This window comes from Trachurus trachurus (assembly GCF_905171665.1).
Source record: "Trachurus trachurus genome assembly, chromosome: 5".
NCBI lineage: Eukaryota > Metazoa > Chordata > Actinopteri > Carangiformes > Carangidae > Trachurus > Trachurus trachurus.
In genome coordinates, this window is record NC_139896.1 from 8,668,254 (window position 1) to 8,686,285 (window position 18,032).

The following is an 18,032-nucleotide window of genomic DNA, read 5'->3' on the forward strand; positions in this document are numbered from 1 at the left end:
GTAATCACATAGATACTAACCATTTTAGATGGCTCTCAAACCGGAACATTGAAAAATGAAAATCGCTCTTTTTGTTTAAGATGTAAGTATCTCCCTTTTTCTAAGGAAGAGAGCAGCAGACCATGGCTGATAGGAGGCCGAGATCAGATGTGTTTCCATTCTGTTTGTTTTCCATGTTTCTTTCACATAAAAAAAAAGCTGTTTTTCGATGTTAACATCCCATAAACGTCTGTGTCTTCTTTGCTTTACTTTTACATAATACTCCTCATCCATTGTCATCTATGCTTTTCCGTGACAAGAAGCACCATCCCTGCAGCCTCGCCAGCCCAGGGCATTGGCACAGCTTGACTATGAGGACAAGGAGGTGTAGTTGCCAGCTCCCGCCGCCCACCACCCGCTGGTCAAATCCTCTTTGCTGGTTTCACTATGACAGTCTGCCCACCATCCTTGGCTTGCCATGCAAAGATAGGACAGGAGCTGAGTGGCCAGTGCCAGGGATACCCACTGGAGGTGGGAATAGGAGAGAGGAGGAAGAGTGGAGGAAGAGAGAGAAAGAGAAACAGATGGAATAATGGGCAGAGACAGAGACAGAGTGCTACAAGCCGAAAAGAAAGGGCTCTCCCAGAAATTTGGCTCTTTTGTATCGCAGCAGCTAACCTGTAGGATGTGCAGAGAGGAAAGCCGAGGCAGCAGGTACTATTAAGATGTCTTTTTTTACTATAAAGATTTCTCATTAGTTGGTTTTGAAAGTTCAAATAATTCAAGGCAGCAACACAAAGTTTAATTGGATGGCGCTGTAATAGAAATGTTTGGGCGATGATTAATTCTTTGACTTCTAATCTCCATTTTCTGAATATGTTTAGACAGAAAAGGAGGAGATGCCTTTTCACTGGCAGCTGTAAAACCCCACATAGCTGTGGAGGTGTCTGGAGTTGCTGATGACTGCCGGCAATTGTTCTCTTTACCCATAATGGATGTCCTGACCCACTGGCTACAGCTTGTCTTTATTCCACAAGTTGTTTTTCTATCCATTTCCAGCGTTTTTAACACAGATGTTCGCTGTGGGAGGCGGTGGAAAGCTGGCTCATTCACTGCACAGTATTTCCCTCTCAGCCCTATACAGCGAGCCTGTTTGTTGTGTGGTTTGGCACATAAGTGGGTGTTTTTGTGTGGCTGTGCTGATGGGTGCTGTTGAGATTGAATATTTGCATCTGTGTGTTTTTATACTGTACATTTACCACATCTTAATCCTGCCTCCTTTTTTTTTGTTGTGTCGTGTCTTTCTCTTCTGTTTGTCTGTCTTCTGCTTCGTAGGAGTCACCCTCGAGGTCATCAGTCTACTCTACTCGGCCTGGAGGTCTTCTAGAGGGTCGGGGCCTCCTCGCCATCATGAAGGGGTTGGGGACCAACCGTAACCGACACCTGTCCGACTCCTGTGATCCTTCCTCGGGCCATCCAGAGGCCCTCTACCCTCAGAAGACCAGCACCCTGCCGCGCAGCCCTTACCTGCTGAGCCCGACGATGGACCACTACGGCACCATGGACCCCCACCTCTACCCTTCAGCCAACCCCGGCTCCTATCCACCAGACTGCATGCTGCCCCTCAACAACCAGCTGTCCAACAGCAGCACCTTCCCCAGGATTCACTACAACTCCTACGACCAGTCTGACTTCTCCCCGCCCGGAGACAGCATCGGGGGAATAAGTACGGGGACCATGGGGACGTCCATGTCCATGGGCATGGGAACGAGCATAGGCATGGCAGGGCTGAGCGGACGAACACCTATGATAACGAGCGGCTCGGCGACTATATCACACCACATGACCAAGAACCAGGCGCCGGCCAGTCTGATGGAGTTTGAGAAGCAGCTACCTGGAGGCCATGACGGATTCAGCACGTTGCAGTACCATCGAACGTCTGCTGTCGCTGCGGCCAAGCAGCGCACGGACAGCCCCGGTCGCATTCGGTACATGCTGCACTCTGTACAGAAGCTGTTTGCAAAGTCCCAGTCGCTGGAAAGCCACAACATGAAAGGAAATGTCAACGGTCGCTCCACCGGCAGCGGTGGAGGCTCCTCTGGCACCGAGGACAGTGGGAAGCAGAACCGTCGAGCCAAAAGCAAAGATCGGGGTACGAAATCTGAAGCGACCGCCAAGAGACGGCCACGCTCCAACATGTCAGGTTACTGGAGCTCGGACGATTTGGACAGCAGCGATCTGAGCAGCTACCACAACACTATGGCCATGATGACTCTGGGGCGTCCAACCGGCCACGAGAGCCAGGGGGGGCAGAGCAGATACATCCACAGCGGCTACAACACCATCAGCTCCTCCAAAAGCAGCAGTGAAATGAAGTTTCAGGCACTTCCTGGGCCTGGAGGAGGAGGAGGAGGAGGAGGAGGAGGGGGAGGAGGGGGAGGAGGTGTCGGACTAGGCGGAACAGTAGATATGGTAATGAATGATAACGATTATATGAAGGGAGGGTCCTGGTCCACGTTAACCATGGGCCATCCAAGACAGGTGATCCAGAAGGGCTCAGCGACTCTGGACAGGTCCATGCTCAAGTCCAAATCCTGCCAACAGGAACTAACCTGCAACTACCTGCAGGTTGGACGCAGGGTGAGTTTTTTATTTGAATTTGAATTTGAATTTATTAATGGATAGCCCCTTGAGATGTAGCATCTCATTTTCAAGGGGGTTCCTAGACAGACATATAGAACACATGACAACAATACACTACATTACATTATAGACATACATAACATAAGACAAATACAGACAAAAACAGACATCTTGCTCACACACTCCCACACACACCACCCCTACCCACATAAGTCTAACATACAGAATAGAGATATTGAATAACAATGTGAACATAAAAAAACATAGTAAGAATAACAAAAATGGAAAAAGAAAGAATAAAAATAAATGAATTAATTAGAAACAAGAGCAATTTGTTTTAAGATAGGAGTATAGTGACATCCTGAAACAATGAAAAGAGGTACAGTAATAGAACGCAAAAAAGGAGGGAGATCATTCCAATCCGATGGGGAGTTATGAAATATTTATATTTACAGACTCATAAATACCTATTCATTTGTGTAGGTTAATACAAGAAACACAGTATTACAGGGTTGACTTTATTGTGTTTGAAGTTGTTTATTTTTCGTAGGATAAGCCCCTCGAGTTGTCACAACTCATTTACACACATAACATAACACATAACATCAAGACATAACACAACTCAGCATGATACAATAAAAGGAAACAAGAGAATACAGTATAATACAATACAGACAATAAAATAAAAAGACAAGACAGACATACAAGAGTCACCTAGACAAATTGCAACCAAAGTTTGTACAAATGTTAGATGGGATATGGTGACAGAGTCAATTAAAGCATGAGCAAGATGTTTCAAGATAGGAGGATAGGACTTGATTAAAACAGTTTAGTGATTGATTATGGGTCTAATACCCACAGGTAAATGGTTCCAGTCATTTGGCCCTTTGAACATAAATGCTTTTCTACCTATTAATTTACTATTGTGAGGGACTGAAAAATAGGGATGAGTAGTTTGCCTGGTTTGATAGTTGGATGGTAGTTTATTATTCAACAGCTGAAGACTAATTTTAGCCACTTCGTCCTGCCTGTAGGGTGATTGGAGTAGCACATTAGGCCGAAGCGGGGGTGCCAATGAAATTCCATGTCGGCGGATGCGCAGCGGTAGCTACGTGAAGGCCATGGGAGACATGGAAGACAGCGACGACTCGGAGGGAAGCCCCAAACCCTCTCCTAAAACTGCTGCTCGCCGCCAGAGCTACCTCAGGGCCACGCAGCAGTCTCTGAGCGACCAGCTACCCCCACGCAAGTAAGCACATGACCTTTCAGCGGCCATCAAAAGAAGATGAATAAATAAATAAACAAACCACCCTTTCCTGAAGTGAAGAGGAAAAGGAAGGAAAGCACCATGCTAAGCTGCACTCAACGCCAGTACGCAGGAAAATATATAAATGCATAGAACATGCACACACACACACAGAGCCAAGCGGTGTCAGACTGACTACCACACCTCAGCTGTGATTTATCTCTCGGTCTCACAAAGTGTCAGTCTAGCTATGAGGTTGTAGACATCATTAGTGAAGGTTACACAAAATGACACAGAGTTTCCTTCGCACTCAGCCAGTAAATCACCACAAATGGGTTTTCTTCTGCAGCACGAGTGACTGGCACTGAGCCTCACTATACAGGCGATCTACATTACTGTACATACCTGAGTCAGCTGTGTCTTTTAAAAAAAATAAAATTAGAAACAGATTCACAGTATTTTATTTGTGTCTAATGTTTAAGAAAGACAAGTCTGGCATGTTTTGCAACAGCTACCCAGATTTCATTACTCAAAGTGTTTGGCACATTTACAGAGAGACATTCATAATGGTCTAAAATGATTGTGGCCTCGAAGTTTCGGCAGCGGTTACATCTGCTTTCTGAGAGTAATAAGTGATAATAATAGTAGTGTACTATTTTTTTTTTTTTTTTTTTTTTTTTTTTTTTTTACAATTCAAGGTCATCCTTCTATTGCTCTCATAAGAAACGGTTCGATCACCATGTGTGTAGGATTTATCAGCACACTTGTAATCAACTTTATATTCACTGAAGTAGTTCAACTGAATTGAACTGATTGACTGAATAAAGGGACAACAAAGCAGCTTTAGTTTTTGTTGTCAGGATTGCTCTCGAGTTTGAAGGTTACAGTGTCGAAAATGCCACAGCTTGATTCCATTCAACCGAAGCAATACTGCAAAAACTCAAAATCTTTCCAAGAATATTTGTCATATTTCTTGTCAAAATAACTAATTTCTTTCCACTCACAAATAAATCTCATCACCTAAAAATGTACTTGTTTTTAGATCATTTCACTTGTTTCAAACAAATCTTCACTTGAAATAAGTAGAAAAATCTGCCAGTGAAAGCAAGTTTTTTGTGATTGTAGTTAGAAAGAAAAACTTCCCACTAACCCACTATCAGATTTTTCTACTTATTTCAAGTAAAAAATATGCTTGAAAGAAGTAAAAAGTGTCAAAAACAAGCTACTTTTTATGTGATTTTACGTACAATGAGATTTGGTTTGACTAGAAATAAGACAAGAAAGACAAGTAAGATTTTGAGTTTTTGCAGTGAAGAGGACAGGATCTGGAGAAAGAAACACACCCACAGACCTACCTGCCTCACACACCTCCACACGAATAAAAGATTTCACATCACTTTAAAGTCTGTGTTTAAGAAATGTGAGGATTTGACTCTTCCCTAAAGCGTGTTTGAATGACTAACCGTACTCCCCCCCCTGCTAATCCCCCCGACCTATCCAACCCCACTCTCTCCACCTCGGTTGGTGTGAGCAGCAGAACCCTGGATTACACCTTGTTGCAGGGGGAGCTGGATGCCCTGTGGTCTCCGCTCCACAGTGTGTCTTCTCTGCACCAGCTGGGCAGGTCAATGAGCAGGTCAGTGATAGGTCTGTAAGCCACGTCTCAGGGGCGCGGTGCAAATACACTTATGTCTGATTGGATGGTATATCATCATCATTGACTTTGCACTGCCCCCCTCAGATGTACGTTAAGTCAGAGGCAATGCCAAATGCCAAACTCATGCTCTGCTGCCAACGACTGCCAATCTCCCTTAAGCTTGTAAATGCCATCTGCCTAGTGCTTTTAGGTGGAAAGAAGCTGAGTCTGACACTATTCAAACGGGGGAATGGGGGGGACATCTTTGTGCATAGACCATGGCATGACAGTTTACTGTCATGTTACAATCACTGTGTGCCAACAAAGAATATGTACCAACACGACTTGAGCGCTGCTGTTCAATTAAACCTACACCTGTTCTTTGGCTTTGGCACCATGATAGATCAGAGAGCTCTGTACATGCGTCGCCTCACATCACTGGCTTTGCATGCTCAGGTGCTACAACAATGGATGGTAACAAGTAGATGAAATTGTAATTCAGGCTGGACTCGGATTCATTACGGCTCATGAAAGTGGAAGTGAAAGGGATGACTTGAATAACAACTTTATCCTCCTTCGATCTCTCTTTCAATTCCAGATTTTGCTGATGTTAGTTTTCTCCCCCCGATCCATGTTTCCCTTCTGCCTCTCCGTCATAACACATGAGCATCAACTGTTTCTCAGAATGCGTCCTCATGCACTCCTGACATTGCTTTTTAATTTTCCTCTTGATGTCTTGTATCTTTAACACGTCTCCTTTATCTTGTCTCTCCTCTCATCTTCCTCCTTCACCAGCTGTCTTCCATCTCTCAGAGAGCTCTCCAATAACCGCAGCCTGGACAACCTTGACTGCATCGAGGGAACGGGTTCGTCTTTGCCACGCTGGGATGATGATGACTTCAGCCAGGCCTGCAGCACCTTGGGCAGACGCAGCTGCCTGGGACAGGTCAGTGCTCCTCTGCAAACTATCAGCAGAGGCCGAGGACTGTTTCTCTCTCCGTCGGTTTGTTTCTCTCTTTCTCTCATTAGCGTAACTCATATTTTCCTAATGAGTTACGAGTACATTTGTACTCATAATGTTCATAATTTACATCACTTAGCTCCGAGCAAACTCCCCTCTTTCAAATAACCAGTCATTTTCAAAGGACCCCTTTGTCTGCCTTGAGCTACAATCATTTCTGATGTATAATTAGCATTTTCCCAGATACAGCCCGACAGAATGACAGTAATAAAATGAGCCTCCGCTGAACAAAGCATCCATATTTTCCAACTGTATCTCATATTAATGTCGTGAACCTAAAAGCCAAATGAGTGACAGTGGTAGCTTTAAGTCTACTTCATCTACTTACATAAGAGCTATTAGCCTCCCACTGACAAGGTCACTGAGATGATGAACAGCTGTAAAAAGTGCCTCTGATCTTTTTCAATGAACTAGTCAAATGAGGCAGTCCGGGCTATTAGTACCGGATTTGCTCCCAATCTCTGACAGGTCACTGCTTTACAACAAATGTGGCCAGCACATGAATGTATCGCTATAATTTGCATGCACAGCTGCAGCATATGGAAACAAATTTAATATTCATTAAAACTTGAACTGGTTGAGGTCAAGTTGTGTGATTTTGAACTTTTTGAAACAAAATTGATTTGAAGAGGGAAAAGTGAAAATCACTCACAGCCAAAAACTTTAACATGTCTCTGAAATGTGCATCGCTGTAGCCGCCAGATGTTCTGCTTTGTTCTGCTTCATTTTCCATTTTTTTGCTGAGTCTCTTGTACTTACCCTCTTATATCCTTCTGTTACCAGTCATTAACCCATCAAAATACCTCACTTCTGTTTTTCTTTCACACATTTTTGACTTGCTGAGGCTGTTTTCTGTCAGCCTACAGAATGTGAAACCCATCATCTGCAAAACTGGCTCTTCCTCTTCAAAGGAAGTCGAGGAAATGCTTCACTCTTCTATGAGCATGTAGTTGCTGTATGAAAAAAAAGGACTCAAAACTTCAGTCAGACATCAGTCAAAGTGATGCCTCTTGCCTTGGCATTTCTTTCATTTTCTGCACCTTCACAGTCCTTATTGGGTAGATCATGGGAGAAATGTCAAAAAATGAAAATGCATTTGACAGATGAAATGACATCTCCTCCAGAGTCCCAGCCTTAGGGGAGTTATAGGAGCAACAGTGGTTTCGCTGGGCTCAGCTCTGCTCTTTCCACTTCTTAGTGTAGTTTTCACACAACTTTTACTATTACTACTTTTTGTTCCATTGTACTGTATCCCATCAAATTTGTCTCACGGGTGAGAAGAGCGTCCTTAAAAATAACTTTCCACACACACGCTGCCATGTCTTTGTCCTGTCCTCTCTGCAGCTACGGGACCTGGAAATGAGTCATCACTATGAGGACCGCAGCTCCGAGTCCACGTACAGAGATTCCCGCTCCCATTCTCAGGACAACCCAGAGCCTCCAGACTTGCCCATGCCAACATGCTTCCGATCCCGCAGCCACAGCTACCTGAGAGCCATCCAAGCTGGGTGTTCCCAAGATGACGACACGGCATCCATGGACTCGGGCTGCTCTCCGCCTCCAATCGACACCAGTGTTCGCACATACAGCACCAGTACTGGTGAGTCACTGGCTGAAAAACAGATGATACATGTGTCAGCTAATGAATTTGTTTGCCTCCTAAAAAGGAAAAATAGAAACGTTCAAACATGATGCATCGTTTTGTGCAGCTGAGATCATCCTGATGCTTTTTTCTATAATATAATCATATTGTTTATGTAGGTTACATTTGTTTTGCTTATTTTTGAATTTGGTTATTAAACCTGGGTCCTTTTTGTGACTTTTTAGACCCATGGGCCAAATTCTTGATTTTATTTGTATTTTCTATTAACATTACTTTGAATACTCTTCGTAGCCTTGATCCTGGGTGGGATGCTAGTCCCCCAACATGCACACACCTGCATTTTTTAGCTCAAATGCAGCCTCTTTTGCCCATGCTAGACGACCTTTCTGCGCAATGGAAGACTTGGAGAGAACAGTTTGGCTCTTACCTGAGAGCCACGGGCTTGGACAAAGCCCCAAAGGAGAAACAACTTGCAATATTTCTACAGCGTTTGGGAAAAGACAGACCACGCTTCCATCCCTCACACACAGGTAACAATTTGCAAAAAAAAACAGCTCCTCTTTATCCTAAAAGAAAAAAGAAAGTCAATCAATTCACCCATTCTTGGACTACAAATGAATGAAATGAGTCTCAACACTACAGCTAAACCAAATGGGAGTGTGTTGGCCAGTGATGTGCACACGGCTGCCCTGTCAGTTGTTGGACAGCCATTCATGCGAGGAACGCTGGCTCATGCTGCTGCTGCTGCTGCTGCTGCTACTGCTCCATGTGGAAGCATCACTGTGGAGCTTTGTTTATCACATTAGTTATTACAGGACGTGACAACAGCAATACAAGTACCCACTGGACAATTATCTTATAATCTCAATGCTGAATTTGCGTTAGCAGGGGAATTGTGGGTGTTTGTGGTGACACATGTTAGGTTAAAAGAAGCTTTGGGCTGTTTTCCAGAGTTCAGTGGATTTACTGGAAGTGCATAATGCTGGGTTATTATTACTGAGCATCCACAACGTGGCGCTCTTCACCACAGTCTTCTAAATACATCTTAGAGAATATGCTGCCTTCACGTTTGTGGAAATTTTCCAGTTTTGAAATATTTGGGTTATGGTAATAGCATAGCTTTGTGGGAAATTAAGATAGATGATGAGAAATGATCGAAGCAGGAAGGCCGAAGCTTTTACGTTTTGTCAAACCAAGAAATCTTCATGTCACTAGACTGCTTTTATGCATTTATTTAGTGCTGCTGTACAGTTTACTGGCGCAGTTCGGTGTTTCAATGGCCCCTACCTGAAATACTTACGATAATGAATAGCTTTTCAAGTCGGATATCATTAGCATTGAGCGATTCTACTCCAGTATCCCTGCGGTTGCAGCCGTCTGTAGGTTAGGTTTAGATTGTCCGAGGCGCTGTTGAACGCACCAGTAGCCGCCACCACGCCTCCCTCGGGCTCAGAGAAACGCTCCAAACAAAAGGCACCGAAACCCGGCGTCTCTTCCCCACACAGCTGTGACAGGGACAGAGGTGAAGCCAGCGTCCGCCCGGCTGCCCTGAAAATATCCAAGTTAGTATATTTTATTTTTTGCCAGTGTCTTGACAGCCCGGTAAGATTTTTTAAACTCATTTATTTTATCTATTTATTTTTGAGTGCACAGCGCGAACTTCAATGTAACTGTGCAGAGTTTGTTTCCCGTTATGTACGTCCGTTTACCGCTTCATCTACTCTTTTGACATATGGTAGCACTAACCTGAGCAGGTGCTGTAGGGGCCATTTACCATTACTTTCAGACGCGTCCAGTTTAGTTGCATCAAATATAGGTTAGTACAGTGGCATGCAAAAGTTTGGGCACCCCTGGTCAAGATTTCTATAAATGTGAACAGTTAAGCAAGTAAAAGATGAGATGATCTCCAAAAGTTACAGATGACACATTCCCTTTACATTTTAAACTATATAATTGTTTGTTTGCTTTTTAAATTTTCATCTTTTAGGCCTACATTTTCAATTTGACAGAAAAGGAAAGGGGCCCAAAGCAAAGGTTTGGGCTCAAGTCTCCTGCTGGTTTCCCATTCTTGAGTGCCACTTTGTTTTACTCTAAAATTAACAAAAAAGAATACACAGTATTGCTTAATATATTGCAAAAAGGTGTTTCATGTTTAACTTTTTGGAGATCAGTTAGTCTTCCACTTGCTTAACTGTTCACATTGACAGAAAATTTGACCAGGGGTGCCCAAACTTCTGCATGCCACTGTCTTCAGCCTCTCTCCCATCCCCTTTGCCTCTGGCTAAAGAACAACGTTATCTGTCAGCACTGAGCTAACACTTCAGTTTGCACATTTGTTGCTCAGTCGTAGCTAAATTGAGAGAAATTGGGGAAATCAGGTTAAGGTGGTTAAGAAAGAACTAAAACACTGTTTGGGAGAGTCACACATTCTCAGGCATCAGTTTGGTGTCTCCAGGTTTTATTGGGAGATTAAATATCCATGGAAGGCCATTTCTGCCAATGTGGAGAAAATGGTTATTCAAAATGAGAAAACACTCTCAACATATTGACTTATATGAATAATTTTGAGATAGTTTCACTTTATTTTGAGTTACCCAGTCATTTTAAACTTAAAATAAGAGAAACTAAGATTATTGTGAGATAGTTTCTCTGTTAAGTCACGCAGTAAGTATTTCGAGTGACTTTGTCATTATTTTGAGTTACTCAGTCTCTTTTTTTTGGTTATTAACTCAATATAATGAAAAACTAAGTCATTATCTTGAGATAGTTTCTAATTATATTGATTTACCAGGATCATTTTTCAGTCATATTGGAGGAAATGGGCTTTGATAAGTATCTGATGCGTCAGTTTCTACTCTTTTTTCCCCCACAAACTGCTCCAGTGATGCTGTTTGAAGTTCTCTTGACGACATTAATTATTGAGCGTTACCCACCCATGTACTCTGTACAAAGTGCTCTGTCATCATCTTTCATGGCTGTGATGCTCCAGCTGTGGAAGTCAGGATGAAAAAAGGGGGAGAGGAGGTGTTAAACTGTATGTGAACAAGTTAAATCTACTTGTTTGAATGACCATTTAGCAGCCTGCAGTTGAATTTGTTGTGTGTATTCATAAAAACTGCTTCTTTTTGGGTGCTGAAATGGAAAATTGGCCTTCACGGCAGATTATTTGAGGGCTGCCCCACTTTTGTGCCACATGTAGGCCTGTCTATTGCAACATGGATTAAACCCCATTTTAAGGTCACATTTAAAAGGCTGTGTGCAGTTTTTGCAACAGTGCTCTTGTTGCACACATTTAATGTGATAATTAATTGAGATAATGGTTCTGGTGACAAGGGAGTGGTAATGTTTCCGGCAAGGTTGTCTTTGTCTTTTGGCTGTTATTGGATTAAACAATACAGATGGGTCAACTGGCAGGCAGCAGACAACTTGGCAAACAATGCAAAACTGTTAAATAGAGCATCACAATCCATCTTTTGTCTTTCGCTGTTTGTGCTTTTTGTCCAGCTCCAACTGGCCACAGCACAGCACCAGTTCAGTAAATGAGCTTAAAAAACTAATATTGTTACCAGTCAAAGAGTTGGACAGGCTTTGTAACGTTAGAGGAGCAGGACAAAAAACTGTCATCTTCATTGTTTTACCTGTCCCGCGGCTGTTTTGACTGTTTGACCACACTAACCACTGCATTTCCCCCCCCCCACCTAAAGCAAGATGGGATGCAGATTAAAACAGGTTTCAGCCGTGATATGATTAATTCTGTAATGTGCTGATTTAATTCAAGTAAAATAAACATTTGACCCAGTTGTACTGTCTGGAATTTGGCTAATCTGATGTTGTACAGAAGATCTTATTATAGATGCAACTGTAACCTGCATTCATATCTTTCCCACGTGTCTTTAGTGTAGTTGTTCTCACTTGGCCACTATATGACATTCCCACCAAAGTAACTGAATTTGCTAACATATAAATTCCAAAATAAACATGTAAATATGTTTTTAAACTGATTTTAGGGATCTAAAAAGATGTGTATGGCCGGTGGTGATGTCATTGTGGGAACTGTGGTTGGTAAATCTCTCCGCTGTCTCCCCACGGTAAACAGCAAAATGCTACTATCTTGGATGAGACCACGGTGTGGGTTCCAGCACATTAAAGCTGACTAGAGTTTCCAATTTCCATGTCTTTTTCTTTCAGTTTGTGAATGTGCAGCCAAGATCTAATCTGGTTGTGTATGCATTATGCATCTAGTGCTGAGACGGGTCGGGACAGTTTGAAAAAGTGGGGAGAAACTTGACGGTTTACCCGGCCGGTGAAGAGAGAGCGGTCGTTGGCTTGTTGGAAGCTGTGTTGTGCTGACGCAGCCTCTTGCAGCTAATTGTTTTCTAGCCTTGAAAATCACATCTTGAACCGGGGCCTTGCAGTGGACAACAACACCACTGTCCAGATGGCATGAAAACAGCAGTGCTCACAGTGCCCACTCCAGATTCCACTTAAGCATTTCTGGCACAAAGCATCTGCTTGTTTCTCTTGTTAAATTGCCTTCTGTACAGCAACTAATGTGCTCTTCTGAACAGCTCCTGTATACAGATTCAGCTTCATTAAAAAGCAGCAGTACTTGGCTTTATCTCCTTTTGAGGTGAGTGTATGAGTTTAGAAAAAAAGGCTTTGTCTGGTACTATTGTTGGTGACTGGTCCATATTAAAGGTTGTGTTTAATGCATGCACAGCTGAGCATGTTTGTATTGCATGAGTTCTGTATCGTAAGCAAACACAGGAAGCCATCTGAATAAGGGCATGTGCCACTCTTGATCCATCTATCTGTGGGAAGTTTTTGCCATTGGCATCGGCTAAATTCTTCGGCTGTAATCTATTTGCCACACCATAAACTTATTTTTTACAGGCTTCATTTTAGGTTTTGGTCGTTATTCAATCACCAGTTTCTCAGCTGAGATCAGCGATGTGACAATAAGTGCCATCAGACAGGTTGAAACCTGTCTGATGGCACTTAGGTTGCAGTCTGTCAGCGCTCTTTGCTGTAGTCTTTTATAGAACAACTGTCTGATGATATTTCAAAAGCTGATAATCATTTTTAACATAACCATGTATCATATGCAGTTTTGTTTTGTTTAGGATTCCTTACATTTGGTGATGTAGTCGCACGATATTTGACATTTTACCAGAATTTCAACATGCTCACAATGAAAAGGCACAGAGATGCATTTGACATCACTCTCAGTATGACAGCGTCCACAGAAACTGATTTCAGATTGTGTTGAATCAATAAAACAATCATGCTGAAAACTGTTTACTTCAGCTCTGTTGGCAAATAGCTGTGGAAATCCTGCATGTTCTAACCAAATTTATGTAAAATATTATCTGCTTCAGCCTCTTTTCGATCCATCTTTTATCGTACGGTAATTTTCAACTTGGAAATTCCCAACATCTGATGTGAAATGAACTAAGCATAATAGCTGTACATCAAAATCGTAGAAACATTTTTATTTGATGATGGCTGTATTTGGAAAGTCATTGGACTCACAAATTATCCTGAATCTGCATCAAACCACAGTGCAGTCCATCCAACATTTGAATACTAGAGACTAGAGATAGAGTTTAGCAGTTTATACCATAGCAATGAATCGACCAAACAGACCATTCCTATGTTTAGAGTTCCTGTGCAGGAACACTGTGCCCAAATTAATGAAAAAAAATACATTATCTTTGTTATTTCTGTGCTGCAGCAACCTCTTGTGATTTATGAACTAATCTATATGGCTGTATTGAGATATTTGTGGTACTCTAAAAATCAGCTGGTAATAATGACCCCAGCCCATTTATTGTGTCCAGCTCTACTACTTTATCTCCGGCCTAATCTCAGAGACAGATGTCAGTTATGATTTGGGCTTGTTTTTTGTGTGGCTAAAGCAGATCCAGTGGTATTAAGACTTAAAGGTCAGTTCTGTTGAAAAATGATGAAAGCATAACGTGACACTTGGAAAACTGGAAACGCATACAAACACACACCTACTGTTTATGCCTGTTCACACCCAGTCGCCGTGAAAATTATGCTGCATACCGGGATAGTGCAGTCAGTGCATCACATAGTTGCACAACAGTGACGGCTCTATGCTGCCCCGCATCTATCTGTGTCATCAGCAGCAGCAACATGGACAGTTTAAAGCTGTCTCAGCACATTCCTCAGACAAGCAGAGTGATCTGTGACTGGTGGATAAAACACGACTACTGTTTTGCAAATGATGGACACTAAACTGCAGGTTTCTTAAAATAAATTTGTTAGATTTGGATTCCTATTTTTTCAAGATGTCAAGTGTGGACATGAGTGATGACAGCTGTGGATATGATGGAGATGCTGCCGGTTGACACATCTATTTACCATCTTGTGGATCTTTTTAGACAAGCAGAGTTTGAGTTTGGTGGTTCCCGTCTGTAAAATGTGGAGCTGAGGCCGTGTTCCTACATCCTACTATCAAAGAATCTCAATTTCTGTGGGAAAATTATGCTAAAGCTTTGGCATGGATCCTCTTACATCTGGAGCAGTGTTTTATTGTCAGCTTATTTACAATTAGGGCTTGACATCCAAAAGGGTGTGTCTGTCTCTGTGTGAGTGTAGGTGTGTCTAATGTCATCTTTGTGATGTTCATGTGCAGGATATAAAGGCACAGCCAAGGTCTACAGATGAGATAGTTTGGGTGTGGTTTTGCTGTCATCTATCATGATTACTACAGATAATATCAGTAGATTTTAGCCTCAGAGGAATGTAACCTTTAGTGCGTTGGAGCTGTTGGCTGATGATGAGTGTCACTGTCATAACTTGTTGGACTTAGGCCAGCGTTTTAACACATCTGACTGAGTTCATGACTCTATCGTGGAAAAAGCAAAGGTGGGGCCTGTGAGAGACCTACTTAGTTAGACACCTGGAGCCTTAAAGCTTGGAACCAGTTGTGGGACAGCGTTACGAGCTGGAACAATTATCTAAGAGGCTGACTGACAACTCGACTCTTAATGTGATCTGACAGGGAGAGAGAGATATGGGTGAGGTCATAGCAGTTTCGTGTGAGGTGAGGTTGCATGCACTTAAGAGATAAAGCTAAGAAGTGGATTACAATGAACAAAAAGCCTTTTGTTTGAGCGTTTCCTCAGCAGCTCACATGTTTGCTGCAAGTTTTTTTTTTTTTTTTTTTTTCAAAATCCTTGATGGCTTGTCGAAATTCCTGACTATAACACTCAGTGAAGAAACACAAAGAAGAAACATTGTTTAATGATGCATGCAGTGTCTCACAAGGTCTTCATACATTATACTGGCATGAACTTTCCTGTTCGTATTCATGACAGTTTGGCTCCTACACTAATACCTTTAAATCTGACCATGATGTGATGTGACTATGCAGCAGGCTTGGGCAAAAGTTTGAGTGCAAAAGCTTTTAGTGTCCAGCCAGCGGCAGAGATTTACAACAAGGTATGGGCCACGTTACCAGAATCAGCACATTGAGCAAATCATTCATATGCAGATTATAGCCTAGGTCTGTTTGGAAGTGACATCCTAAGGCCCAAACCTTCTAATTTCATAAAAGAAGCATTTCATTGAATTAGTACGTGTCATCTGATGGGACTGCATTTACAGCAGTCTCTAGAAATGCTTTCTGCCACATTTACATCTGGTAGAGCTACAGCTGATGTTAATATTAGGGTCTGTAGTTAATAGCTGTGGTTTCAAACTGTTTTAGTAAGTAGAAATGTCAACGGCAGCGAGTCCATAAGCATTAAATCTGTTTTAATAATGGGTCTTTAGGTAAGAAACCCATACTGTAAATATACTTTGCCATTTCCTACTGACACTACCATGCTCTTTATCAGGTTAAGGAAGCAGCTTGTGCTGTCAGAGCTGCTGTTATTTATACACACTGTATTTCCCTGTGTTGCTACTCTCCTCTGGGCTGGAGAGCTTGTGAAATCTACGGATTTCACAAGCTTTCCACTGTTTTACCAGTGTGGTGTCAAATAAAGCATCTGTTTGAGGGATTATATAGCAGCCACAAGGTTCATAATAATACAGTAAAATTCCCTGTTTAGATGATAGGCTTTTACTTCTCCAGCATCACACTTTCATCAGAGATTTTGAATTTTACTGTAGCAACAAAGGCACATTTGACTCTATGATATACATCTCCATGGAGGATTCTGTTATTTTCAATTAGTCTAATTTGCATTTTTATTTGAAGCCCATTAGTTGATCTCCTCGGTGGGTGAATTCTTTTTTCACAGACACCATTTATTTCATCTTTATTTCGTCTTTCACTGATACGCTGAAGTCTGACAGGGAAAGTATCGTTTGACCTCGTCACAGAGCACCTATTTGGTTGATGGATCATCAGATGAGATAAGTGAATGATAAGTGAATGATAAGTGGCTGTACGGGCGGTCTGACTGACAGAAAGCTGTGGATGTTTGACTGAGTCTTTTTCATGCAGTAAAACCAGCTTTTTATGTTGCGTGCTGGACACAATGTTGTGTGGATTTCATGTGCCCTCACATAAATGTTCCCACAGAGGAGCTCGGCTCTTTAACCCTGTATACCGTGTGCCTTCATGGGACTAAAGAGACCTAGCAGTATAAAAGAGTCCAACTTCAATAAAAGCTTTTTGGAGGCTTGTCAAATAGTCATTAGTGTCAGACTCTTTCTTTTGTATTTATTCACTGGAAGAGAATGGAAGTGAACATTATGTAAAGTGCATATGATATAACACTCTTCATACATGGCTAGTCTTTCTTTCCTTTGTCTCTATGGTTGATGTCCCTCTGTTCTGTCCTTTTCTAACTTCTCTGTTTGATATTAGGGAGTGGTGTAGATAAATGTCCTCCCTCAACTTCATTACTATATTTGGGCTGAAGAGTCAGATGGTCGTCTAATTGCCTTACTGATTCTATCACCTGTCTCATGATCGAGACTTTGAAGCGCAGCGTGTGTGTGATTTCATTTAGTCACCTGTGTGGCACAGTATGTTTGTTCAGCGCTCTTCTGATTTGATTTTCTGCTTCTCTGATTCACTGGTGTTCCAGCAGCTCTCATGCAACAAAGTCCTTTTTGTATTTATGCACACACACACGGTATGAAGAGCTCTTCTCAGGAGGACATGCAGAGAAAACCTAAGTCATTTCTTAGAAGGATGCTGATCTTTCTCATCTCTTTTTCCTCTTCTCCCTCCCTTTTACCTGCTTTCCTCCCTAGTCTCTACATGCATAACCACCTGTAAGAAGGCTGCTCCTCCACCAGTGCCACCGCGGACCACCTCCAAGCCCTACATCTCTGTGACGGTGCAGAGCAGCACGGAGTCGGCCCAGGACAACTACCTGGATCAGCACGACCGGCGGTCAGAGGTCAACAGCCAGTCCAGCCACGCTCACAGCAACTCCTCCGACAGCCTCGACAGCACCCGTGCCAACAGCCTGGCCCGGGGAATCCCCCGCCCGCCGCACATCATCCACACTCCCATCGCCACCCCCAGAGAGCCAATCGCCCCCGCCACCGCCAATGCTTCCACCGAGACAAGTGACTCAGCAGTCCAGCATGAATCCCTTAAATCAGGATTAAATAGAGGGAATCTGGTGGCAGAGGAGCCCCTAGTGGCCCCGGTACCCAGGCGGAAACTATCCTCCATTGGCATTCAGGTAGGTGGTGAGACTGTTGTACTACCCAGGGCGAGTACAGCTGAATCTTTCTTATGTTCTTACCACAAATGAAATACACCAGCTAGCACAGTCATTTTAATGCCATATTCAGTTTTTTCTCTTACATACAGTATAGCTCAACCCGTTCATTCAGTTTCATTCCAGAAGAGATCCTCTGGTGTATTGCCATGTCTGAGTGTGTCACTTTAAAGCCCAAAAAAATG

General features: G+C 42.7%; 1 protein-coding gene across 1 annotated transcript in view; it reads left to right on the forward strand.

The window, feature by feature from the left end:
* Positions 1 to 513: 513 nt before the first annotated feature.
* The window catches only part of dlgap4b (discs, large homolog-associated protein 4b), a 29,047-nt gene continuing 11,528 nt past the window's right edge, over positions 514 to 18,032 (forward strand). The window contains exons 1-8 of the mRNA XM_083972479.1: positions 514 to 693; positions 1,315 to 2,619; positions 3,657 to 3,871; positions 5,403 to 5,504; positions 6,300 to 6,450; positions 7,870 to 8,125; positions 8,506 to 8,658; positions 17,369 to 17,808. Coding sequence (XP_083828605.1) covers positions 1,390 to 2,619; positions 3,657 to 3,871; positions 5,403 to 5,504; positions 6,300 to 6,450; positions 7,870 to 8,125; positions 8,506 to 8,658; positions 17,369 to 17,808 — 2,547 coding nt within the window. The 5' untranslated portion in view covers positions 514 to 693; positions 1,315 to 1,389. The remainder of the gene's footprint in view (positions 694 to 1,314; positions 2,620 to 3,656; positions 3,872 to 5,402; positions 5,505 to 6,299; positions 6,451 to 7,869; positions 8,126 to 8,505; positions 8,659 to 17,368; positions 17,809 to 18,032) is intronic.